This window comes from Gallinula chloropus (assembly GCF_964237585.1).
Source record: "Gallinula chloropus genome assembly, chromosome: 8".
NCBI lineage: Eukaryota > Metazoa > Chordata > Aves > Gruiformes > Rallidae > Gallinula > Gallinula chloropus.
Genome location: NC_140093.1, coordinates 4,338,120 through 4,365,852, shown reverse-complemented (window position 1 = coordinate 4,365,852; position 27,733 = coordinate 4,338,120). Strand labels below are relative to the sequence as shown.

Sequence of the window (27,733 nt, the reverse complement as noted above, 5' to 3'; positions counted from 1 at the left end):
ACAAAATATGAGGAAAAGATCAAATGAGGATGAAAACAAAAGTAAGCCAGAAGAACTTTTGCAGCACAGTTCTTAAACCAGTATTTCTTAAGATACCTTAACAGTGAAGTGTGGGAAACAGGAAGAGATGCAGTGGAAGCTTTCAGCCTTTATACTGCATAGACTTTAAGCTCTGTCCACTAACATGTAAAGAATCCAACATTACTGCCAAGCAAGATTTCAGGGCATACTAATGGAATCAGTAACAGCACCACTGGATTAAGGAGCCACATTCTGCTGCATTTAACCCCACGACCTCACTGAAACCAGTGGAGGCAATTAAAGAGCAGCCCACTGCTCAGTGCATAAGGATGACATTCCTTGTGGATGGTACAGCAGCTTAAGGAAGGAAAGCCTGACTAGAGGAAAAACCCAAAAGGTTTGGCAAATTACAGGAGGCCAAGGTACCTTGATATTGAAGCTAGAGAGCACACTAGTGGTCACACAGTATCAAATCCACACATTCTAAGCAGCAATCATTAAATTTGAAAAATTAAACCTTAGTGCAGCTTAGAAAAAGCCAACCTGTATTCCTAGCAACATGGAACATGGGTGCAATACACACATTGAAAGCATACAGCAAAAAAGCAACAGCCTTCAAATGTACTACTGAAACATAACAAGGTTCACATAAGTAAGTGTCACTCCCCCCATCCATACATGCACACGTGCTGCGTTAGTCTGGCTGGGGTTTGTTAATTAAGCCCTGAGCTCAGGACAAAGACAATGCTGGGTAAAGAAGGTGAAGGGATGGAAACCCAGGGAGAGCCTTGAGAAAGTGTAAGTGTCTACACCTCAGCTGGGAAGCAGCCACAAGAGGACAGATGACAATCTACAAAAACCTGGAAGATGTAAGGGAAGGAGAAAGAAGGATTAAGGAATGAGAACAGAAATAAGAGAATAAATTGAGTTGGAGCAGAATTCTGGCCAGGCATTTAATTATGTATGGAACTGACTTCTGAAGAGGTTATTGAAAGTGTCTCCAGTTCAGGACATTCAGGATTACATTGCAAAGGACTCTAAGAGAAACTCACCTAAGCACGTGCAAAGGCAGAGGTTACATGATTAATTATTCCTGATATTTCCAAGTTATTAGCTTCTTAGTATTCTAAATAAAACCCACTGTATATATAAGCCCCCCAAAACAGTGTTCACAGCAGCATGCATATTGAAGGGAGCTGCTAAGATAAATTCTGGATCTAACAATTTGTTTGGAATCTGGCAATGCAGCTTGAAGACATTTTCTCAATTCACCTGCAAATGTTTGAAATGATGCAGGGTGACACATCACCTGTAGTGATGCCCTGAAGTTGGCAGGATTCAGATTTCTCCCAAATTTAATTATGCCTTTCCATTAACCTTCTGTCTATTCTCAGGATGTTAATAAATAAACTCTTTTCAGAACACTGAACACCACCTACTGTAATCTTACTGTTTTCACTATGTTTGTGGATTCTTCTCCCTTTCCCCTGTAATTTTTATACCTTTAATAAATTTATTTCTAACAATTCTGAACCAAAATCTCCTGTTCCACCTCAAAATTCTTTTCCCTTTTGCTACCCACACCCACTAATCTAACAGAGGTGTGTGATGCAGGTACCAGACAGGCACTAAGACGTGCATAGCAATCATTAAACACAATACTCCTCTAGCACCACAAGTTGGACAGGATTCAAAGCTTTAAGGGAGAAGAAACCAGGCATTGGAAAATCTGGCTCTAACCAAGCTCCAGCTAACAGTTTCCAGAAGCTTCAGCCCAGGTCAGCAGGATATATTGCAGCACAGTCCACTAACTGCTCACCTCGACCTCTAGAGGAACTTCGACCTCGAGGAGCCCCTACCACCGTTCCTCCTCCACGTCCCGTCAACCGCAGGACAGCAGCACTGTTTACAGACATGGAGAAATTTCTCTGCCAAGAAGAAGAGAGAGCCAAGGTGAGATTCTACTGTAAAAGACAAAACCACAAACACTTACCATCACTCTCTATGTAGCTTAACACCATCCTTTACTTTCCTTATGTTCGTTACAAATTCTAACACTCATAAGGAAGGGGATTCCTTGTAGACAGGAGGAGCTGAAGGATCTTGGTATCAGTGCTTCCAAGTTACTTACCTGAAATTGCCATGCTCTAACAGCAGCAGGTGAGCACCTACTCCTTTATCAGATGATAACAGCACAGAAGTCATTTGAACATCAGCAGCTTTAAACACAGCCATTCAGTTCCCAAAAGAGACTGGCACCTGCCTATTCTTGACACCATTAATTAATAGTAATTCTAAACTGATTTCTTAAAGCAGAAACATGTAAAGAGTAACAGTACTTGAATAAAATTATATTAACCAATCTCATTAGCAGAAATAAGGTGCCTTTTTTCCTTTAAATGTATCATAGGAGTAAGATGCTTTAGGGAAAACTAAGTGTATTTAAGACTTCTGAAATATAAGTGCTACTCATTTTAATATGATAAACACCAGTAAAATAAAGATTAATTTTAATATGAAGTAACTCCTAGAGGAAAAGCTATTTTGATAAAGAAAGGATAAATATAACCAACTCTGGCCCCATTCTCTGAGCACAAATAGTTGGCAAACTGGGCCAGAGAATCCAGGAACGTGATGGGAAACATCAACAAGCAAACCTGAGTTCACACACTCTGAATGCAAAGAACCCCAAACAGCTCTTGTCTTCTCAACAGGACTTTAAAGGAGTCAAATTGCTTATGTGAACCCATCTGAATTACTCTGACTTCCCAGGCCTTCAGAGAACAAGACAAGCAATTAGATACTACTTAATCTGAATGGCTAACATGAAAGCCAAGGGACAGCTGAAGGATTTTAAACCCGTTTCAGATACAAGCCAAACTGCTTGATATGTTCTTACAAAGCAGATCTTCCTTCAAGAGAGAATTTGTAATTAAGTAGACTTGAGGGGAAAAAAAATTCTGTCATGCCTGGCAAAAGAGCAAGGTCAGCCTCCAGTGAACCTGATTCTACTCCCCCAGCTAGTGCTTCAAGCTCAGAGCCACCCTTCCAGCAGCGAGTCCAAATGACCCACTTCCATTTGCCTGCAAGCAGATCACCACCTTTCCTGCAGGTGATACCTCTGCTTTGTTGTGATGTGGTGAAATATTTTGTACAGAAACAACCTTTAGCTACTGATCAGATCCAATGTCTTGGTATGAGATTCCTTCCCCATTTGTATATGGCTTGTTTGCCTGAACTCTGATCAAACCCTCCTTCCCCTCCGTAGAGCTTGCTGTGGTGAGCATACAGTCCTTACAAGGTGCACAGTGACAACAATCCAGATGGCACCATCCCAACAGCTAACAAAAACAGCAAAAAACCACCCTGCTGATTAGCCCATCACTTCAGTGTCCATTCCTGCCAATGCACACCAAAGAGCAAAGCCATCCCAAAACAGGGGCTTAATTCAGTAGCAAACGGAAGGCATCCCAAGGAACAGATGTCAAATATAATCAATGATAACCCAATGTCAATTATATTCAGCAAGGGCTCAAGAGAGAAGATTAAGACAAGTGAATTCTTTCCTAATGTAAACAGGAATAAAGGTGGGAGGCAAAGAAACATATGGTGCAGTTGGTGGTGGAAACCTCTGTTAAAGCTATTTACAGAAACCTTTTCTTCCACGGACAGTTCCTTCAGCATTCAGAGAGGGGGCACAAAGGTGTTTGTTCTAAACCCTCTTATCAACTTCAGTTAAGAGAGTTCTCCTGCACCACAATTAGCAGCAAAGCCATTAATATTCATCAAGCTCATTTCAGAAATGGTTCTTGATGATAGACAATGTTTATTATGTCATGGGAACAAACACCAGGAATTTCTGGTACCTGAAGTAATGCCATTCTCTTGGTATCTCAAATCAGTCATGAAGGTGGAAAAGATCTTCAGACAAGAAAACAGATTGCTCACATCCTCTGGGTTCCCAGAAAGCATTAAAGGAGGGACTTTCTTACAAAGGCAGTACAGACCTCTTCCAGATTCAGATTTTTGTGGAGATTGCAGAGGCCTGCTAACCCAACCATGAAGATTCCTGTGACTACAGGTGAAAGAGCAGGGAAAAACCCACTCAAATCACAGCAACACAGGGCACACCAACTGCTCAGATGTTTTCAAGACTGATGAAACACTGGGCACTGCAGCACAGGACCACCAACCCCTGAAGGTCAACAGCACTTATCTTGTCTGTACCAAAAGGCTCCCCTGCACACTGTCAATACACCACAGCTTTGAACTCCTGTTATTCCTCCTGAAGAGAATCTTGACAACCACCAGAAGTCAACATCCCCTTTAACTGGCAAGGGCTTAGAACTCAAAGGATTCCACTACATGTCAGCAAAAAAATGTGTCCAAGGGTATTTTACACCAAGGTTTAATATTTTGGTTTGCTACTGTGTGTCTGGTTGACCATTTCCTGGGCTTGCTGCCTGAATCACTCCTGTTCCCACTGGAGAATGGGAGCTAGGCTAAGATTTCCTCATAAAAGCATATTCTTAGTCCCAGTTGCCTTTTAAGGCTAATAACTAAGAGACAAAGTGCCTGCAGCATATTCACACTAACTGAAATGAATGATGCTACTGATGAAAAGCTCAACTAGCAGCACCTTATGTCAAAGGACAGCATCCTAAAAAGACACAGGAAACATGAATTACCTCTGAAGAAGAAGGAATTGCAGAAGAGGTGAGAGGGTATGCCACAACACTGAGGCACAAAGATGATGAGAAATTCAAAACCAGAGTAGCACAAAGTAAGGAGGGTGCCTTGAAACCTTGAGAAACTAACACCCTACCCCCCAAAAATCAAATCACATCAGGATAAATAAAAAAATTTAAAAAACAAACAAAAACTCAACCCCCAGTACTCTCAAGTAAGAGAAGTGCTAAGAAACATGACAAACCAGAGAGCAACTGCAAACTCACAACTTCTGACAGCCATCAAGAAGCAACTGATTTGGAGTCAAAAGTCAGAGGCATTTATCCAAGGGGGCAGTTCCCTCTGCTAGGAATCAGATTGGGCTTTCAAACTATTGATTCCTCACCCTTGAAATGGAATCTCTGTGGACTACCTGCTCTCACTCTTACTTTGTTCACACATTTATTATATACCTATGAAGACCAAACAAGGAAATCATCAAGCAGCTGCTTATATCCCAAGTAGTTAGGAGTGCTACAGCTCCCTAGGAAATGTCAGCAGTCAAAACTTCAGCACTTCTCTGAAGACCACAAAGCCAAGTTTACAGAGCTGAGACACTCCTAGAACAAAGAAGGTGGTCCAAAAACTGTACAAAGTATTTCACCAACCTGAAATGCTGTGTGCTTAAAAAACAGTTAACAATTCTCAGATGATGACCCTGGATTTAACAAGCTGATGTCTCAACAGGCCATTGTATGACAAATATTTGTTCAAATTTAAGATAATAATTGAGTGTGAATGTATAACCTGTATGCTAACACAGTAAGTTGTCATGGTTTCTATCCCTGGAATCTCCTCATCTCAAGTGTTATGGTTTTTTAATGGAGACATACTGTTTATTTTGCCTTTACACTAATGACAATCTAAAGATAACAACAAGGATACAAACCTGTTCTTCTTCTGTAAAAGGTACAAGTGCCAGTGGTGGCAGGGGCTCCTCTTGTAAAATAGGCAGAAACTCCTTATCCAGAAGGTCTGAAGGTATCTGTATGAAAGGAAGACAGCACACAAACACACTCAAGTATTTCCATTCCAGGGATGATGCCACATACTTTGATTTACAAAAAAAATGTGACCCTGCCAACTCTGTCTCAACCTATCCAGTACACCAGTACTTTCAGTAACACTGGTGTGGGTGGGTGTAATTCCACTGCAGGTTTACAGCCCCCAGAAAAACAGCATTTTTACAGACAAAACATTCCAAGCATCCACCAGCCACAACTGTGGTATGAAAAGTCACATCATACACACCAGCATTCAACCTTCCACACCACTGCAGTTCAAACCACATGCAATTTCATCTAATGAATTAAAGAGAGTTCTGCTTTAACTTCAGTGCCTTTTCATAGCAAGATTTTCATTTACATCATCACAGAGCTACCATATATAGAGCAGAAGCTGTGCTTGAGTCAAGTCAGCATTTCCAGTTCATAAGCAGCAAGGAGAGGAAAACAAAAAAGTTGCAGCAAAATGATAGGTATGGAGTTATTCAGTAGAGAACACTCATGGTTTAAATGAAGCTGAATTCTAACACTTGTTTTTAATCAGTGCAACATCAGATGGAAGCTCCATCAGCAGGTGTGACCTTAAGTATTTGGATGAGAAGGTCCAGTTACAGCCAAGAGGGTCCTAACTATACCAACAGAGAACTGTTTCAAAAACACCTAGTTCACAGTATTAGATACTTCTCCCAATTTTAACAGAAGCAAAGCAACTCAGGGTTTGGTTTTTTTTTTCCCATTTGGGTGTACAGTAACAGAAGTCTTACAGAATCTCTAACTGAAAGCAGGAAAACAGAGATGAACCTTTGCCTAACCTTCAGGTAGCAAAGACTGAAGACGACAGTGACAAAGGAGCATGGTACAAGATACAGCTTTAAAGCACTGCATCTAGTAGCTAACTGTCAAGAATCCCTCCAGTCTCCATAACTAGAACTACTTGATGCCGTGGTAACACGTGCAAGACTCCAATAATAATGCCCTTCTGGCAAACTGGGGTGCAAACCCTCTTTTGGACCATCCATAAGCACTGGAGAGCTTCCTGTAACATGGTGTTATTAACAGGTTCTCCTGAACCACCCACAAGAGCAGAGGGAGGAAGTGCAAAGGAAGGAAGGTTTAGATGAGATATTAGGGGGAAGCTCTTCACAGAGAGAGTGGTGAGGGGCTGGAACAGGCTGCCCAGAGAGGGGGTGGATGCCCCATCCCTGGGGGTGTTCAAGGCCAGGTTGGATGGGGCCCTGGGCAACCTTGTGTAGCTCTAGGCCTGGAGGTTGGTGGCCCTGCCTGTGGCAGGGGGGTTGGAGCTCTGTGATCCTTGGGGTCCCTCCCAACCCAGACCAGTCTGGGATTCTGTGATGATCTGATCCAACACACACTAATTGCAAACAACCAGTGACCTCTTGACAGGTTCACTTATTCAAGCATAGCATCAAGATTGAAATCCTAACTTCCCAGAGCAGAGCAGGGTAATTCTGCATGTTAAAGCACAGCTTTAAGCTATCACACACTGAGCTTCAGAAGAACCTCTGACATTCAGTGCCCTTGGATCAGTGTATGTGCAATGCAGGGCTCCCAGCACCTCATGCAAATGTCAGGGCAGGGTAGGAACTCGGAGGTAACGTACAGGCAGAGCTAGAGGCACGGCCTGGCCAGTTCCTGGCTGTCCCCAACTCCAGGGGACGGCTCTCGGAGGGATTCAGACCCCCAAGTCACTGAGCCAGCTGCAACTATAAATCAACCTCTGTCCCCATCTACAGAAAACCCTGATGGTTACAAATGCAGGAGGTGTGAATCACTCCCCTGAAACGTTCTCCAAAATAGGACTTTTGCACCACTAAGAACCTTTGTTTGAAATGACACCAGGGGAAGTTCTTGGCTTTCTATGCTGCTCCTCTGCATTGCACATGGGAGGCTGAATTACACCCCAAGTCCCAGAGAAGTGAACTTGAGGACTGCTCTCACTGGGCTGGGTACCTGCTAGAGTAAACAGCCTTAAGCAGGGCTAAGCATGGAGCTCTTGCCTTTTTTTGCTGATCAGTTAATATGATTTATTGCCTGGCTTACAAGCTGAATCAAGTAACTATTTTACACTCTATGAAATAAAAATCCTCCTGAGGCAAGCAAATCTCCATAGCTGCAAGGAGACTTTAACCCTCAGTGCCAGCCTGACTGGATATGGCAATCGGGGGGGGGGGTTTGTTCTCAGGGGTACAGGAAGTTGTGCCTAAAGTGGCAAAAAGAATCAAACATGATGAAAGCAGTAAGAGCATCAAGTAAGTGCACACACAAAACTCATCACAAGCTTTTTAGTTCTTTGCCGAAGGACACACCATTTCTTTGTTCACCATCTCAAAATACAAGTAACTACTGCTAAGGACAAGACTGCCATTAGGAGTAAGCACATCAGGCCTTCTTCCTCTTCCTACTCACCTTATTATCCTTTAGGAAAAGTGCCAGCATTTCTTCTCTCCCATAGCGATAGTCTGCTAGTTTGTACTTTGGCAAAGCCGGAGACAGAGGAGGGGATGTCACGCTCCCGCCGCTGGACAAAGCTCGCAGCCTGAAAGAAAGCAAGGGAAGCTGAAGTGGGGAGGATGTGTCATCACCCATCTACCCTCCCTCTGCACAGCTGCACATTTGACACTAATGAAGCCAATCCAGTACTGAAAGTTAAGGAAAAGACTTTAACAGTCTAGCTTCCAAACTCTAAAACTTGGAGCTTCAGCAGGAAGAGTGAAAGAGCTTCCCTCATTTTCCCCACAGCCAGGAGAAAGAAAGAAGAACAATATTCCCAACAAGTACATCAAGGAATTCATCTCATCCCCTGGAGAACTCTTATGCTACCTGTATCTCAAGCTAGGTACACTCCCCTAAAGCCTTGACTAAGCTATTGAGACTGGCTGCACAAAACTAAGTTGTAAACTTCCACAGATATTGACGACAACTTTTTGACAAGAAAAATTCTGACCACACTAGGGACTGTGTGGCAAACATTAACCTAAGGGAAAAGTTTATTCACATGTTTAATGAAGTTTTAAAAAACCATACAGGACAGTAAATTTTGCAGTGAGGTTTCTTCTTCTGTCTCTGGAATCCTACTCCACTCCAAATTCCTTTTCTAGAATTTAAAATTAATAGCATTTTCCAGAGCTCACATATATCATTTAGCTTAGCATCTCCATAAAAAAAAAGATGTACAGCATAGAGTCACTCTTAATAGTAATTTAACACACAGGACCAGCCAAATCTGCTACTGGAGTTTGGCCCCATCTCACACAGGTAAGCTACTCAAGCTCCTCCAGGTAACATCTCACAGTTGCATGGCATTGTTTCCACTCTGCAGGCTGACTGATCTCATTCTACACAGTCATCTCCTCAGCTACCCAAACGTCCTGTATTTTTAAGCTTGAGGAATGCTTTACATAAGGACACGTGCCAAGAAACTAAACCCAGAGCCTTTCCCTACGTTCTCCTTGCTGTGCATCATGAAACAATTTCAACAATGAAAAGTCTTCTCAATCACAAAGTCCTTGGAAAGGAAGGTGCTCTAAACTAAATCACTGATTCGGAGGCTACCTTTCACCTAATTATTGAAGCATGCTTTGATTTGCTTTATTGTTCTTTAAACAGAAAGGAAGAAGTAATTTGCAAGTCAAATGTTTACCTTCTTTTTTTACTTTGGTGCCACCCTGTGGCAGTTTCCTTACATACCACTTCCAAACAAAAACTGCCTGGGGAGGCATTATTCAAAGGATTAGGTGGCTCAGTGCAATGTTCAACTCCAATCCCGATGACACTTGCCCGAGTGTTTCACTATTAAGTGACACAACAGCACACATGACAGACATGACTATACTGCAACCCAAAAGAATAATTAGAAATCGTAACACTTTATTCCATCATTTCTGTAAAAAAAAAAAATCTTGTAACTCACTGAACTAGAATATTGATTTTCATACATGATCTAATCTGTTTTTTAAACTAAATGGAGACTCCAGTCCCCTCACTATGACACAGCAATCAAGTTATTAAAATATGTGCTTTTTTTAGATTTGCTTCCCCCCCCCTTTTCTTTTTTTAATATAACTTTGGCTTCCATCCATCAATGAATCTAATCATGTCTGTCTCTCACACTGAGGAACACTCCAGCATAAGATATCTGCCTGGTGGGTTTATTTATAGATACTGATAAAGTAATTCTTTAACCTTCTTTCATTCTAGCAAAACAGCTGAGCTTTCATTGTGTTCCAGGCCACAAATCAGATTTTACTTTTGTTGAATGCTCTCCAGCTTGTGTATAAAAACGTGTCAGCAGAAGGGACTATGTTATTCCACCAACACTCACACCACCTGCTCTGCAGCAACTCTATCTCCTACATCCACTTCAGGCTCCCAGCTACACACTGAAGGATCACAGCACTCTTCAGGAGCCACCTACTTCATCCACAGTTTGTGTTTGTAACCACAGACACCAACACTTTTAACAAGAAATTGGACCAGATACAGAACAGTAATCACACCTGTGCAACAACTCTTCAGCAAAAGCCAGGACAATGTATGTCTGACAAGCTAAAAACTAACAGCTGACAAGATGATACATCACCATGTAATTCTCTTGAGCACAAAAGCTCATTTCTCCTGACACTTCACAGCACAAGTACACAGGAAACTGTGACATGGAAACCATATTCCACACAGATTTTCATTTGTTTAATACTGGGGGAGGAAGCTTGCTTTGCTACAGCCTCAAGTTCAGTAAGGAGGGTGGGTACAAGAACTTCCTCACTAACAGGTATCACATGGAAACAGCAAAGGAGGAAGCTGTCTGCACGTTGTGTGTGCCCCCAGGATGTTGAACGCTACTCCTCCCTCATCACAGCAATGAGGAGAACATTATGCCTCACCACAGCATGAACCCCAGCCCATGTCATACCCAATGTCAAGCTACAGAGGGAAGACTCATTTTTTAATACTGCTTTCAAGCCACACACCATGGAACAACCTAAGACATTAGATCCTGTTCAGCAACTGGATCCCAAGGGACAGAAATTTGTAACATTTGCCTTAGAATTTTAAACAAGGCTCCAGAGCCTCACAAAACAGGAAAAAAAAAACTTACCATTCAGGCCCAAAGTTAAGTGTCTGAGTCTCTGTTGCCATTGTTTCCTGTTATATTCCTCTTTTTTAAAAAGTGTGAACCTGAAAAAGAAAAAACATTGACTATGAAAACAACTGGATTCATCCAGTCCTACATACACTCCTTTTCCCAAGGCAAAAGCACGCCTGCCCATGTAAAGTACTGACAAAAAATGACTAGATTTTTAAGGATTTTTTTTTTAAGGAATTCATTTCAGCCCCAAACACAACTTCATTTACTGATATTGTAGTAGCCACATCAGGATCTTTTCTCTAAACTCCTCTTTGTAACAGCCCCAACAGGACACTGGCTCAGGGTGTCTGCAGACCCAATCTGTACAAACAGTCCCTCTTCAGATCAGTGATTACCACAACACTGAGAATTTCATGCACTATCCCCCCCTGTAAGAACAGGAATGCTTCATTAACAGAATTGCAGCTCCCTGACAATTACAAGAGCATTAAAAAACCCAAACCCACCAGAATTACAGCAAGAAAGATTTGCCAGTTGAGTGGCAGAGTATTCCAAGAAATTTCCACTGCTCATTCTTGTAAAATAAGCCTGCTAAAGATGTGGTATTTCCAATGCTGTGACATCCTCCTATCTGCAAGCAGATAACAGTATTCCTCTCATTCTTGGCTTTATGAAAAAAAAAAAAACAAAACCCCAACAAAACCAACCCACCAACCAAAACAAATATGCAGAATTTAAGACTTCAGCTACTTTCACTCCTGAGCCAAGGTCCTGCAGAGACCAGTGAAGGTCACGTCAATACATATCAAGAGCGTAGGAGCAACGGCAGATGAAGCCACACTTGAGGGAAACAAGAAGACTAAGGGCCAAGGCTGTGAAGTTTTCTCTCTCTCAGAGCCAAGTCCAGCCCAGCCAGTTCTGGAGAAGTGTCTCTCCACTCTGTAAGAAAATACAGCTCCCCTCTCCTTCCAGCAATGGCAGAATCCAAATCGGCAGAGGAAGGTGCTTTGGTGTTGTTGGGTTTGTAGGGGGTTTCTAAGAAGAACCTCTGTTCCTTAATGGACCCAAGAACTAAATAAGGAACTTCCTAGATTTAACCCTACTTTGCAGGGAGAGAGGATTGAAAAGCAAATGAAGGCAGGATTGGAACAGGCATGAGTTACTGAAGACCACACCAAACAAAGGAAACATTTTTTTCTCATCTACATGTGAGTGAAGTAATGATATCAACATTTAGAAAAAGCAACAAGGAAATGCCAAAAAAACCCTCCAGTTTGAGCAGATTTTACCCAAACCTTTTGGGTGTAAGATTACAAAAAGTTGTAAAGCTCCCTGCAGTCTAAACCTACCAACCAACATTTGGCTCATGTATTTTTACTACATGCCATATTAGCCACCTTTTTCCTCACATATCACCTACATACATATCATAATATCATTTTTTTCCTAATAATCCTCTATATTGAAATGGGATTATCTCCACTATATGCACTAGAAACTAATAGAAAAATATCCAGCTATTCTCACAGGCCTAGCTTGAGATGATTTTTGGTTTGAGTTTTTGAAAGAGCCAACAGCTCAGTAGGACATTATAGCAGCTCCATTAATCATTCTGCAAATCAAAATACAAGGTTAGGTACCTAGAGAAAACATACTACAGGCACATGTGGAAATACTGCAGGGCAATCTGGGCAAACTCCCTGCACACCTTGGCAGAGAAAAGCCTCTAACACAATACCTAGTAGCCTTAATTGGCTGGCCACCCCTTCGGTTCCTGTGACACCTGTAAACCTTCTGCTGGGGGTGGGGGGAGCTTTCAGATCAGCCCCTGTGGATCACCAGGGACCCTGGGCCCTTCAGCTCAGAACATCAGCTAGCTCAGTACCAGGAATACCAAAAAGACTGGCACTGAATGCTAAACAGCCATGGAACACACAGCTGAAAAGCATCAGATCCAAGGATAAAGCCCTAGAAAACAGTCAGGATCGACTAGTTTACTCGTTTTGGACCCACTGGCACCACCCTCTTCAGTCTGTTTCCTTCCCAAAAAACAAAGCTGCTGTCTTCTTTCTCTACTAGGCTCCTGAGCACTTCAGTATCTACAAAGCCTGCTAATCTTATCCCACTGAGCTGCAAAACATCTTTCTTTCCCCTTATTTTGGCTACCACACTTTGTTTTGGGAACTCTGTCTTCCTCCTCTGTGTTGCACTGAAGGAAGTTTCTTCCTCCCTAAAAGTTTTAAGTGTAGGAATTTTGAATTGAAAGCAAGACACCAGGATGATACTGTAGCTGAACGGGGGGGGGGGAAACCCAACAAAAACCCTGGTATAAAAAAAGTGCAAATGATTTCAGTAGGTGTAAGAGGTGAATTTATTCCAAACAGCAACATTACCCAGAAATAAAACACACAGGAAAAAAATTGCAGGCAGAGCTGAGAGAAAACCCTTGGAAAGGAGGCACTCTGGAAACAGGTAACGATCTGGGAGGAAAAGGGCAAAGGAACAGCAAGAAGAAAAGCTAAGACAGCAAGTGCACAAGAGGAACACACTTAGCTATGTCAGAGCAGACAAGACAGGGAAAGCCAAAACCACGTGCTGTTTCTGCTGGTTCACAAGGCAACAGCCAAAAGGTGAGAGCACTGAAGCCAGGCTGGAGAGGAACCTCTGACAGGGAGAGCATAAAGAAGCTGTACCAACTGGAAAGGCAAGTTGGGGTGGACTACAAAGCTCTCTGGTGCTAGCATCACAACAGGAAAGAGTCAGGGTGGAGCAAGAAGAGGGTGAGGAATTAAGGGAAGGAATGATCAGGTCCTAAATTTAACTCTTTTGGCCAAGGAAAAGGTAACTAACTTCTTAGGTTCTAAGCTTCAATATTAACAAAACCCAAAACTAACACTTCAATTATCTACGCTGCCTCCTTATTAATCAAGCATGACAAATCACAAAAGTTATCTCTACCAAGTATTTCTTCCTGGATACAATTTGAGGAGGGAAAAGCCCCTTTCTGAACTACTGAAGTTTCACAAATGAGGATTTTCTACAAATTCATGGCTGTGGACTGAGGAACCTGCACAGCCCCAGATTTTATATGGGCAAAGAGCACACAAGGCCAGCCTCAAGTTCAAGCAAGAAACTGAGGCCAGATGTTGATAGTGCCCAGCCAGCATCAATGCTTGGGCAAGAAGGGTACCCAATGATGCCCCACCAGCCCTTCAAAGGGGAAACTCTTCTCCAAGGGTTTCTCCAAATGAGGTCAATCCTTGACCAAGGTGCCAGTGCAAACCTACAAACAGTCACTGTTTTCCTGTGTATCTGGGGAAGTTTCCTGCAATGCTTCACAAGCTTGAACTGGGAAACCATTTTGACAGGGGGTATACAGCAGCCCCCAACCCACTATCAGCACGCAGGACTGAGGAGAATCAAAGCCTTGTGGGCTGGCAAGGGAGAAAAACGGCCTATTTTGTCAGCAGTTTAGTACTTTGGAAGTCAGAAGTCCATCCTCTGAGCAGACACAAAATGTAATCCAATAACTTTAAGCCCTTAAGTGGCTTTCACTCCCAATTAACAAATTAATGTTACAGGTACAGAAGTTATCAGCCCCACAAGCTGTTTCATTCACTTGCTGGAGGGACAAGGGTGTTTTACCCAGCTCATGGCTCTTCCCATGAGTTTCCCAACTTGCTATTTAGTGCCTGACAAAACCATTCAAGGTCTCAGACACATCTGCTTCAGACACAAGTTGAAACTTGATTCTACTGGCTAGATTCACACGTTACAATGCAGGTGATGATGATGTTTCAGTTAATCTGAGGAAGGTCTACAATGACTGTGGCACTATCTAATAACTATCTAGGCAAAAAGCTGGTTTGCAGAGATTTTGAAAGATCTACACTTCAGCCTTCACTTAGCTTCAGGATTTCCAGGAAATTGCCGTTTTAAGGTTTGTCCCTTGCTCAGGGCACTTGAATTTAAGGTTTTCAGGGATGTGAAATTCCTGCATTTCCATTACAGAACTCTTGTCAGCTTGTACCACCTGGCAATCTGTCTCACCAAGATGTTTTGGTGGTTTGGAGAGAGACAAAGTGATTCTTAGCATCCCAAGTCAAGTCTAAGCAAGGATTGCATTCGGGTCTTAACTACAAATTAAAGATTCAGACCATCACTGCCATTTCCAGCTCTGGGACTAGTGCTTGCTTAGACTTTTTTAACAACTTTGGAAACCTAAACCTTGTAAAAAAAGATACCCCACTAATCCTTCCCAGACACAACTTTTATTTGTTAATGGTCAACTGTTTGATCAGAGATGTTTAGGAAGTATCCTTTCTTTTCAAGGTAGCTCTGTTGCTACTGTGAAACTGCTTTTTTAACCTAGAAATTGGCTGAAAACCTTGAGAACCAAAGAACACAACCTAAGTTTAACACAAGCAGATTTAAGTGGAAAAAGTTAGGTTCTCCTTAAATAAATCTGGCAGGGGGATGTAACAGCAGTGCTCCACCAAGCAACAGCAACATCACATCAAGAGGACAAAACTTCACCTTCCACAAGCATGGAAACATTCCACAGGCAGCTACTAGAGCTAATTTCAGTGCAAGTAACTTGTGTTTTTAAAGAAAATTAACAGGTTGACTGAATAATTAATGCTGATTTTCTCTTGATTCTTGAAATATTAAAGAAGATTCAGAAGAGTATTCAAGGTACCTTTTAAGTACAGTGGTAAACAGGATGACTCAGGTGGCTACACTACCAAGTCTGTTTGATATTAATCACTGGCTAAAGCAGACACCACTGATTAAAGGCCACTGACATAATTAAGGCCAGCCAGCATGGGTTTATGGAAGACATTCAACCAAAATGTACTTCTGGAAGATTAGAAACTGCATCACTCAAGCAAGTAGGTTAAATAAATTTTAACTTTTGTAGGACATTTCCATTAAGTAGAACACTAAAAAGGACAAAATAATTCAGAACCACAAAGAAAGTCCCAAATAGCACAACTTTTTTTTTTCCTTTTAACCTTCCCCTCTAAAGAACCTACAACAACCCACCTCAAAAGGCAAAATATTCTCAAAACAGAGGAAGAGCTAAGCAGGTATACTCTACTTTCTATAGGATCTGTAACACTGGCCTACATGACTTCTAAAACCTGGGGATGACAAGTGTGGATATGGTGAATAATGGAAATGGCACCTCATCAATACCAGCGTTATGAATTATTCACTGGCTCAGTCCAGTATAGCAGGCAGCATTTAATAAGGCCAAGCACACAATCAAAAGGCTCACAAGCAGAACACACAGGCAACAGATGCAAGACTCTTCTGGAAAAACAAGAGTCCTGAAACCAACCTGAGATTTATGACATTAATCAGCTGAAACATAAGATACAACACTGCCTAGGAGAGCCAACAGAAAACACTGACTGCAGAAATAAGGAAATACAGAGTGAATATGGAGGGGGTTTTATCACTGCAGGGATACTGTGTCTTGTTCTGCTGTCCACAAAGCAAGAAAGTTGATAAATCAGGTGTTCAAAAACTGAAAGAACATGACAGCTACGTCTCTCAGTGAGGAAAAACAGCACACCAAAGCTCTAGTTATTGAGCTTTGAAAAAAATTAAGTGTCTTGCTCAGTCTGTACATGATCAGGAAGATAAAAAAAGGCTGAAGACCCAAGTTTATTCAGTGAAGGGCCTGAAGCAAGACTTATTCAGAGATAAACAGTGTAAGCTGTTTTCAGGTCAACACTAAATGATTGTCTAAAAGGTATGTTCTAGTTTAAACAGAAAATTAATCAGGAAAAAAAATCCATTAGTCACATTACACATGATGCCAGGTGAGTCACAGTAGCCCCTTCTGGCTTGCCAAGACTTTATCCTGAGAAAGGCAGTGAATTTTTCACAGCCTATCTACAGCAAATTTTATCCTACAAGAACAATGTCTACACCAGTCACTTCTCCAGAAGCTATGCCTGTATTATTACAGTTAGGTTTTTACATCTCCTGAAGCCTTACAACTGTTCTGCCTCAAATCACTGCAGAAGGGTTTCAAGCTCTCAGCAGCTTCCAGCCAAAACAAATGGTCATGACACTCTGAAGAAGCAAGACTGAACTGACCACCCACCCCCCTCACTTCACCCAGATCCATCTAAGACTTCATGGAGTGCTACAGCCTGCATGTGTCACACCACGGTTAAGAATGACAAGCACAAGTAGGCACTGAAGCTCTTCTGGGATAGAAGACAGACTAAAGAGACCTGTGCAGTTAATAAAATACAAGAAAAATAAAGGAAAATTAAATATCACCATTCCAGATATATTCCCCTTTCCTACCACTGTGAACTTGGTGGTTAGAGGCAGGTGAGATAGCTATCCCCTTCTTGCTTCACCTGAACACCACCACACATGAAAGCTTTTCCCAGTTTCTCAGCCAGAAAGCAGTGTGACCTCCACCTTTATTACAAGACTCCCAGCCAAAGGCAGAGAGCAGTGATTAAGCTCCAAGCAGAGTCAGGGACCACACCCTTGGCTCTGCCATTAGCTGGAGCACAACCCACTTCTCACTCCAAATCCCCAAACCCTGCCAGCACTCTTGTTTTCCAGCTGAAGAAAAAAAAAAAATCACTTCCACATCTGTCTCTACTTTGTATGTGGAAACTTTGCTGGTAGGTAAATATTCTGCCTGTGCCATTCCACAAGACTTTACAGGTCAGGATGCTGAGTCTACCTGCTCCTCAACAAGGCCAGCAGCCACCTGAATGCATCCAAACCCAGAGGCCAGCAGCTCTTTCCCACCCAGCACACACATGACACTGCCCACACGGACATTCCCATCGGCAGCACAAAGCTCCAGACAGCATCCACTGAAACCACTCATGGAATTAACAGATCTGGGGCGCTGTAGATGGGTTTGTTCTTGGTTTTAAATGCTATTTCCATAAACAGCTGCTTTGGGCTTTGTAGGAATTCCCTCCCCACCCCAGGTTTCCTATTCATGCAGAGCTGGTATCTCCTATACTTCAGGAAGCCAATACTCATCAGCAGCAAAGTGCCTAGTGAGAAGTCCCAACACAGACAGATATCATGTGTATCAGACTACATACATTCATCAGCCAGGAAGTCAGAAAGTAACTTGCAACTACAGATGAATTACAACACTTTTTAAGAGAGTATCATTTTTCTTTTACGTTAACATTGCTGGAGATAGACACTTGTTTTAAGAATCACCTCTCTAAGCTGACTTGTGATGCTATCCTGATCCTGCCTTGGCACTATTAAAGCCTAGTATGACATAAATGGAGAAAAAAACAGAGATACCAATGATTCAGCATGAGCTACACCTAATGTAAAACCCTCCACTAGCTGAACTGGGCCTCTGATTTATTAGATCAGGTTGTTAGATACTTTTACTTAAAAACCTTGTCATATGCTATTTCCACAGCCAGCCTCACTCCCTTTCTATCCCACACGTTATTCAGTCTGACGCTGATGCCAGGGCTGCTTTGGGCAGGAGGCTGGAGCCTCTTCCAACCTAAATCATGCTCCAAAAAGGCATCACCTTCTACATCTGTTACTCCCCGCCATACCAACTCCTTACCACGTGACATTCTGAGTCTGAAGGTACATCAATTCAGCTATCCATCCCTCAGCATCATCACCCAAAGGAAAGAAATCTCCACCATGTGCAAAGTGCACCTTTTCCTTGTGTTTCTTCCAACCTGATCTGACACGCTACCACAGAGAGACGGCAAATCTTTGCATCCAATCTCATCTACACATGGACACCTGTAACCTCTGGATCTCCCAGAGACACAAACAGCTATAGCTTGATCATAAAATACTATCAGCAAAATGCAAAGTATTTCAATTTGTTGTCAGTGACAGGAGGGAGGCAGAGGGGGGGAGGAAAGTAGTGTTTCATAATAACCACAACGTGGGACACACGTTTCTCTACTGGATGGGGACCGTACACCCAGCACACAAGCAGTACCTTCAGAGTGACCTACACTGCCATCCCAGACACCACACTCAAAACTCTCACCCATTCCTTCCCCAGCATGATTTATGAAAGCTCATTTATCTGTTTATAATGACAAACTACACATACAAGAGCTGCTGCTGAAGGCATCAAGTAATCATTCTATTTTGCCTAAATTTTTGGAGGTATATGGCCAAAAAAACCAGAAGATCACAACCCACAGCTTTAATAATCACCTGAGGGAAGGAAAAAACAATACATGAGCCAAAAGGATTGTCAACAAGGCAAGTTTTCTAAATGTCCATTGAAATTTCATCTGTGGACAGAGCTGGTATCCCTCCTGCTTTCCCCCACAATCCTGAGGTCTAGATAACCAGCTTCTATATACTGCAAGCTTTAAGGATGACAGGGGAGGGTCATTCCTGAAAACACACACTTGGATTTCCCACTTGCCAAAAAGCTCAAACACATAAAAACAACCTTCTGCATCCTTTCCACAAAACCAAATAAATGTAAAAAAAAATACAAGAGGGACATAAAACTTTCAACAGCAGCCTAGCTCCCCTCAGAGACATCAAACCATCCCTGGGCTTTCTATACTCAAGCAGTGATTAACCACCTTTGGAGGGAAGGGGCTGACCTCCCTCCCTCTGCCAAAAGAGAAGTGGGCCCATTCTGCAATGGCCAGACTGTGGCCATCTCAGCTAACAAAGCAATGCAAAGGGCTCAGGCTGCTATAGTTCTTTGCTACCACCTGAGCTAAGGCTGGGAAAATAATGGTATTAAACATCATTTTGATGAACCCCATGGATATCTATGTATATCCACACAGACACACTGACACCAACCACCAGAGGGCCAATGGTACACAGACCTTATCATTTAAGGCACTTAATTCTTCTTAGCTCCACACCACCTCCATGCACCACAACCAACCTAAGTTTCCTCAGCTCTGACAAGGCTCAAGCCAGCACCTCTGTGCAACCAAAACACATTCAGGAATTAACAGTGGGGAAAGCTGGGCTGATAACTGACTTCACTCCTGTAAATATACAACTCCCCCACCAGCGTTTCACACACCAGGTTTTGCAACATCACTCAATGAATTCAAATAAACTGATGAGGAAACCACACAAAGAAACTGAAATACTTCTTCAGTAACAAAGAGATGGGCTTCTCCTGACCAAAGCATCCCACAGAGCAGGCCTGGGCTTTACACACTGCTGAGTGGAAATTCTATTGCTCTGCCTACCTATAATCATGAATTAAATATAGCTTATTTCTACTTGTATTTGAGCAGAAGCACTGAGAGGAAGGAAAAAAGTAAACACAGAAAACGAGGAGGAAAGCTAGGAATGTTAAACTATGAGAGGAGTTAACATCATACCTTAAAAAGCCCTAAAAAGGAATTTTGAAGGCATTAATGCAATAAGAAACACACATTTGACTGTTCCTTGAACTGAAACGAGCAGACAAGAGTAGCAGGATCAGATTTCATATTCTTGGGATTTCAAACAAAACAAAAAAAACCCTAAAGAGCTGGAGGTCTGAACTACAGGGACACAGGGGAAGGAAACACCCATGGTCCAGGTGCCTAGATCACCTTCATTAATTAGTGTGAATCAATGTTTCCTTTGTATGCTTAAATAATTGGAAAGATCCCTCAGTAGAGGCATGCAGTGGCAAGCCATCCCTTCAGCCAGCCAGGTGCACAGTGAGATGCTCTTCCACATCTCAGTTTGGTTTTAAATGAGGCATCTTACAGGAGCTGCCAACTTGTTTCTTGCAGTCAGATATAAGACACTCTAGTTTATCACAGAGCTCTAGAACCACTCAGAAAACTGGCCTTGGGGGACAGCACATGTTTAAAAGATACAATGGTGCTTAGTCTGAATTCCTTAAAAAAAAAAAAGCAAACTGAAAAATACACCCCCAAAAACCCCCTTCTCTGCACTCCCCTTTTACACACAAAGTCCTTTCCTCAATCAAGAAGTCAAACAGGTGGGCAGAGTGAGTTGCAAAGCCCTCAACTCTCTATTTACAAGCATTTTTTCCCCTACTAACATCAGCATAAAAGCCATAACTTAGAAAAGCAAGAAAAACCACTAAAACACTGTCAGAGTATTTTACCAACCTCAGTATCAACGTATGTCATGAAAAGGGGATCTGCAAGAGTCCAGGTTTTCGCTCTGGGGTCAGACTGTTTTTGTAAGCACCCTGTGAAACACATCACTGCTCTAAGGTGACTGCTTTGCAGTTGAGTTCTATGCACTTACTCTGAGAGACAGGCTCAAGAAACCATTCAGAAGAGGTCCTGAACGAGCAAGCAAGTACCTCCCTGCACCTTCCTGCATCCAGGGACTGGGAACACCTGAGCACATCTTGCTATCGTTTAGAAAACCCAGTACCCATTCACAGCACTGTCAGCTATTGAAAGGGGCTATCAAAAGTCTCAACACCAGCAGCAGGTCTTGGTGAGAACTGACATTCAACCAGCATGGACAAGCCTCTACCTTCTGTTTAATGCAGCTGAGTGTTTTTTAACAAAGCCACATAAGCAGTGAGGAGTGAACCCCAACACACCTGACCTTTAACATCAGCTGGTAGAACTTGTGTCTCTATGAGCCTGGGGGGGGAAGAAGGCAAAGGAGGTGCAGAGGGGCTTGCCAACATTTCTGTTGATATGCTCAAAGACAGAGGAGGGCACATATTTTTACCTCAGCATCAGCTAACCCTTCAAAAGACACTTTACCCAAGTGAATGGCAACAATCCTAATGCCTCCTAATGCTAGCACTCTTCTCTCCTGGAAGCAACACCCAGTAACAGCACAAAAATACCAGAACAAAGCTTCTGTTGGTGACAACTGCAACTCATCTTGTTTACAAAGGTTCTCAATTATCCCCCTGACCATCTACCAAACATTCTATTCACAAAGCAACAAGTTAATTTGTGTTTATTAAGAAGTTTCTTAAGAACAAAAGTAACCAGCAGATTTATGGCAAAGGGGAGGGGAGGTAATTCACACGTACTTTCCAGGAACTTGCCCCAGTCAGCTCCTGAAGCAAGAAAATAGAATGAGCAGCAAGAAGTTAGAACATCATCAGTACTGAGAAGGTTGTTCCCCTCCCACCCCAAAAACCCCAGATGCTCAAGAATTACAGTAAGAGGTAGAGCATGACAACAGCAAAACAAGAACGTTGAGCTGAAGGTTACTAGGGAAAATGTAGGTTTTATTCCAGACGTGCCACTTGGCAACATCTCTCTTTGGCCTACAGCTTGTCCCACTTCAAAGTGCAATTACGCAGAGTTGAAAGAGCGGAGGCTGCTTTGTTGACACTGAAACTACTTGTCTTGGATCAATACCAAACGTACACAATCCTGATCGATGTTCTCTTCAGCCTGCCAAGGCCTCTCCAGTCAAACACTGCTGGTCATTGCTGCTCCCGACACCCTGCTGCCTGGGAGGGGGGGGGGAGGAAAGGCCCGAGTGCTCGATGAGCTCCCTCCTTCCTCGGCCTGTGTAACCTGACAGGGCTGGGCGTGCTCGGAGCGGGACACACACACACACACACACAGAGGCTTCAATCAGGGCGCACCTGCCCGCGGCGCTGCCGGAACCCAGGCCTAGTCCCACCGGGCTGGGAGGGGACGAGCGAGTTCACAAGGGGTCAGCGTGACGGGAGACGGCGCCGGGGCCCGCAGCTGACAGCCCCCGAGGGCGTGAGGAGCCCTCGGGCGCCCCGCCATCGCCTGACAGGGCCCGTCTCCCCCTGCCGGGACCCGCTGCCGAGAAGCCGCATGGAGAGGGCAAGGCCCGCACCCCTGAGGCCCGGCGAGCTCTGTGAAAACACAGCGCCGACAGCGCCAAAGCGGCTCTCCGGGCGCGCCCCTCACCCCCGGGCCGGGGAGGCCTCGCCTCCCGGTAGGCCGCAGGGCGCGCCGGGGCTGCGGCACCCGCGGCGGAGAGGAGCCGCCGGCGAGGCCGGTGCTCAGCGCGGGGCCTAGGCCCGCTTCTGCGGGCAGGGAGCGCGACGGCGGCGGGAAGGCGGCGTCGGGGAGGCGGTGGCGGGCGGCCGAAGCGGTGGCGGGGGGCCGGGAGCCGGCGGGACGGCGTTACCTGCGCTCCCGGACGGAGAGTCCCTCACGGCCACAGCGACTCCTCAGCCCCAACAACACAAGATGGCGGTTGCGCCGCCACGCAACGTCACGTGAGGCTACGCCCCGCCCTCTGCCTCCGCCGCGGGACCCGGATGGGAGGCGGGGACAAGCGACGATCCCCCCACCCCTTCCCCCCCCACACCTCGCGGAGGCACCGCCCACGTGACGACACCACGAGGCGGGCCCCCAGCAGCGGCGCGCGCATGGCCCCCCCCTATACGCACACGCTCCCTCCTCCTCCCCCCCCCACCCCCGCCCACCAGCCGGAGGCGGCGCGAGCGCCCCCTGCTGGAAGGACGCGCCAGCTGCAGCCCGCCCCGCGCAGCCCTGAGGCACGGGGCTGCGGGCGGGAAGGCGGCGTCAAGGGGCTGCCGAGCCGCGCCCGCCGCTCTCCCGCTCAGCCTCCTCTCACGGAGCAGCGCTCCACCCCCTATCCCCCCCATACCCCCTTCAGCCACCTTGGGCACCCCGGCAATTAAGTTCGGGTCTCGCCTTCCTGCCGCTGCCTCCCGCCCGGGCAGGTTGGGGGCCTCAGGCGGCTGAGGCAAATGGCCGCCGGGCTCCTGCACCCAGGCGTCAGCAAGGCGCGATACTTATATCCCCCACCAGCCTGAGCCCTTCCCTCGCCTTCTAGGTTAGGCGTAGGTTATTCAGCTTTATTGGTGGCACTACAAGCCCACAAGGTAGAGGCTGAGAAACAACCGTGTTTTATCCACACAGATCGCCTGTCATGTCAGGCACCGACCCTCCCAAGGGCACCAGGGGAGGCTGCTGCTGCTTGCAAACCGTGGTGTTAGATGCTTCATATCTCAACTCCAGATTCCCTGATGGAAGAAAAAAAAATCAGGAGCCGGAGACAAACTTTTTCAGCTGAAAATACTGTTTTATTTTTAGCTCTAACCCGCTGTATCAGTGCGTGATGTGCAGTGACCGCTGTGTGGTTCCTTTGGCCTGAAAAACTCAGCTGTTAGACATGGCAATTTTCAGCTGAAACAGTGCCACTTCAACCCTGTTTACAGCCACAACCCTCACAGCCTTCTCCCTCCTCTTCTAGGTGAATAAATACTTGTCATCGCACACTGAACCCCAGCCAACAGTGATGCAACATTGAACACAAGAGATTCTTGTGAGCTAATGGGTCGAAAGCCTGTAATTCTTACGACATATTTTCAGCTGAGAGCAACATCAGGCCAGACTATTGCACCTGAGAATGCTTAGAATGAAATTTCTCCTTTAGGAGGCTGGTATGTAAAAGCAAAGGGCCAGCTCTGATGAGCTACATCTGATCCCCGCCGTTGCTGTCACACAGCTAGAGCCAGTGCTGGTAACGTATGGGGGCAGGAGAGAGGCAGCACTGCATTTCAAGCTGCCAGAGCTTCCAACCTGACTGCGGCTTGTTAGTCTATTCTACTTCTCAAACTTGAGTTTGAGCACACAAAAAGTTTCACATGCTTTAAGGCAAGCTTTATCCGAGACAGGAGAAGTTTAGCACTTAGGGTTTGGGGTTTTCCTCCCAGTTAACACAAATATTTTATCATTGAGCCAAAAAATTCCAGAAGAAAGCACTGGAGACATGCCTCATCTGCAGGAGTTGGCATTCTTGTAAAACAGCTCAAGAAAACTCAGATTACTTTTTCTTTCTACTTGCTGAAACCCTCCACAACAGTCATCATTCAAGCAAAGCAGGGAGGCTGGCATGAACAGTCAAGACTCTACCTGTGTGGTTAAATTCCTACGTGGTTCAATAACAGGACTTCAGTGGATGTTGTCTAGGCATCAAATTACCCCAGCAGCAGCCTGACATTCACTGGGGTACTGCAGCCATGGGGAACCTCAGAACTCTCTGGATTACCACACCGAGTCACCCGCCCCATTAAAAATCCAGACACGGGGAAAGAGCGTCCTTAAAAAGAACCCCAAAACCCTCCTTATTGAGCAGTTTTTCACTCGTCCTGGCTTGGAAGGCAGGGCCTGCCTCCCTTGGTAGAGCAGAGGAGCTACAAACACAGAACACAGCTTTGCAGTGGTAAACAACAGTCACAAACCAACCCAGAAACGGTGGCAGAGCCTGTCACGTCTCCCCTCGCCACCCCCGCTTCTTTGTGATTTGGGAAAGCGGCGCTCTCCTGTTTCTCAGAATACCAGGGAGTTTGTCCCAGAAGTCGATGTCTTGTCAGCAGTGTCTGTTTTCCACAGGTGCAGAGAACCATCCTCATTTATCCCATCCCTAAAAATAATAAAAGCAACAGGCGAGGCGGGCAGGTGAGCATCCGACTGTAGTTTGTGAAGCCGGTCACCTCAACAGACCTATCACCTCAGATGGCTGATGCTGAAAGACTACCACAAATACAGCCCTACTTCTGCAACGCCCAATTGTTTTAGGATCTCCTTCCCACACATGGCATGGAGAGTTTGAAAGGCAACAATAAAGCACTCTGGTTATTCCAAACCATCCTGCAAGGGATTTGTTTGGACACTCCCATAGAGGTTAAAATTCGATTTAGTCTGCTTAATCCTCACAGCTAAAGCCTGAGCCTTAAGCCAGGAAGAACCTGATCATGCTGTTTCCTTTTCTCTCTTGATTATGTTCACACTGAGCTTTTTAGGTAAGACTTCCTGCCAACAACAGCAACTGTGATAGGACCATCAGTGAGAAACACCCTGCAATCTGAGCATCCAGTCAGGCTGAACCCTTCCTCAGTGCTGGCTGAAGCATTAGTGACTCCTCGTCCATACATCTCTGGCTCTGGGAAACTTTAAACAAAAAACTTCCAGAGATCGAGGACTACCTGGAGCTTCTGTTCGAGATGAGTGACTTGAGGCGAGTCTTCATCCCACAGAATCCCTAGGTTGGAAAAGACCTTTGAGATCATCAAGTCCAACCATACCCGTCCTCTACTAACCCAGATCCCTGAGCACTTCATCTCCCCGCCTGTTAAACACACCCAGGGGTGGGGACTCAGCCCCCGCCCTGGGCAGCCTGTGCCAGGCCCTGACAACTCCTGCAGGGAAGAACTTTTCCCTCCCATCTGAGCTGACCCTGCCCTGGCACAGCTTGAGCCCATTGCCCCTTGTCCCATCTCCTGTCCCCTGGCTGAAGAGACCATCGCCCACCTCTCTGCACCCTCCTGGCAGGGCAGTGGAGGTGGGGAGAAGGTCTCCCCTCAGCCTCCTCTTCTCCAGGCTGAACACCCCCAGCTCCCTCAGCCACTCCTCAGAGGATTTGCCCTCCAGCCCCTTCCCCAGCCTGGCTGCCCTTCTCTGGATTCGCTCCAGGACCTCAATGTCCTTCTTGTAGTGAGTGGCCCAAAACTGAACACAGTATTCTCACCAGTGCCAAGTTCAGGGGCACAATCACTTTCCTGTCTGGGAAAGATCCATAACCACAACAGGCCTTTCCTCAAACATCTCTACTGGCCATCACAGAGTCACTTGGGGCTCATCAGAAGTGCCAGGCCAGCAGGTATCAGGTAAAGAGAGTTGGGATTGCCAGGACCTCTAAGAGTCACCTGTGGTGACATCAGGCATGAAAAGAGGACAGCGTCAAAGACTGCAATATATTAATTACAGGCAAATAAAACTAAGTATTGTCAGCTGCCATTAGATGGGAGATTTAGCTGGACAAATTTCTTTTTGTAGTCCCTCTGTGTAACCTAATGACATTGTTACTCATTCCTATAGGTGCCAGCACAACAGAACAATTTAGAAAGCAATTCATTTCCCAATCTCAGTTTTTGCAAAGCTAATTTCAAAACTCACGTTGCTGCAACTCCCAAATCCAAAAGGCACTTACCCTTCTCTGCCCCAAATAAAGGCCCCAGCAAAGAGCACCCACTTCAGCTGAACACAACTGCCACGGGCACCTTGCTCCTATTGTTACTGAAACTTGGCAGCTGGAGCTGACCCAGAGCTATTCAAAGCCCCAGGAGCCCCTTTGAGCCCTCTCCTCCTGCCGCCCCGGGCTCCTCACCCCACTGCAAACACATGGCAGCACGACTCAGCAGCACTCACTGGGGGGGAAAGAGCAAAATCAAGATGGGCAGAGTTGCAATTTTCCCCTGGAAATAGAGACTGGGGAACTTCCACCGTGGTTTTACCTGACCTCAGAAGCCCGAAAGGCTCACAGGGGGGACTGCCAGCAGCACGCAGGGCAGAGCTGTGCTGGGTAAAATACATCCCTCCCCGCCCCAAACTGGCCACACCAGCAAAACTTCACAGATCAGCAACAGCAGAAACAAGATGCTTGGACACCTTTTCAGATGTTCATTCCCCCTCCCCTGCCCCCCCAACCTCTCCCCATCCTACAAAGGCAGAGAGAGGAAACACAGGGGGGAACAGAGCTGAAGCATCGTGCCTGTCCCAGCTGGGGCACTGCTGGGGAGGAGGAACAGCAGCTATTTTAAGCTAAGGAAAGGCTGACAACCTTCAGATGACAAGATGTGGCAGTGGACAGTCTTTCAAATACTGACACAGCCGTGGCCCCCTCTGAGGAACTCCAAACTGCATGACTTTTTAGAGCAGAACTGCTGTCCAGGAGGGGAAGTGCTGTCAAGGAGGAGCTGAAACACTTCCCTTGCTCATCCAAGCTTTGGGGATGGGGACTGTAATTTGTGAACAAAATGGTGTATGGACCTAAAATAAACCACAGGCAAGGCCAGAGATAACAATGCTTTATTTGTACAGTTCAGCAACAGGAGAAATAATTGAAGATGAAATTATCTGCTTTGTTGTAAAGTATAAAA

The 27,733-nt window shown here is 45.1% G+C and overlaps 1 protein-coding gene across 1 annotated transcript in view; it reads right to left on the bottom strand.

Annotated features, from left to right (window-relative positions):
- Positions 1-22,580, bottom strand: part of GIGYF2 (GRB10 interacting GYF protein 2) — a gene marked incomplete at its 5' end in the record, with an annotated part of 73,932 nt that extends 51,352 nt beyond the window's left edge. Inside the window, 4 exons of the mRNA XM_084267173.1 lie at positions 1,841-1,949; positions 5,639-5,734; positions 8,181-8,310; positions 22,468-22,580. Coding sequence (XP_084123299.1) covers positions 1,841-1,949; positions 5,639-5,734; positions 8,181-8,310; positions 22,468-22,580 — 448 coding nt within the window. The remainder of the gene's footprint in view (positions 1-1,840; positions 1,950-5,638; positions 5,735-8,180; positions 8,311-22,467) is intronic.
- Positions 22,581-27,733: the final 5,153 nt, after the last annotated feature.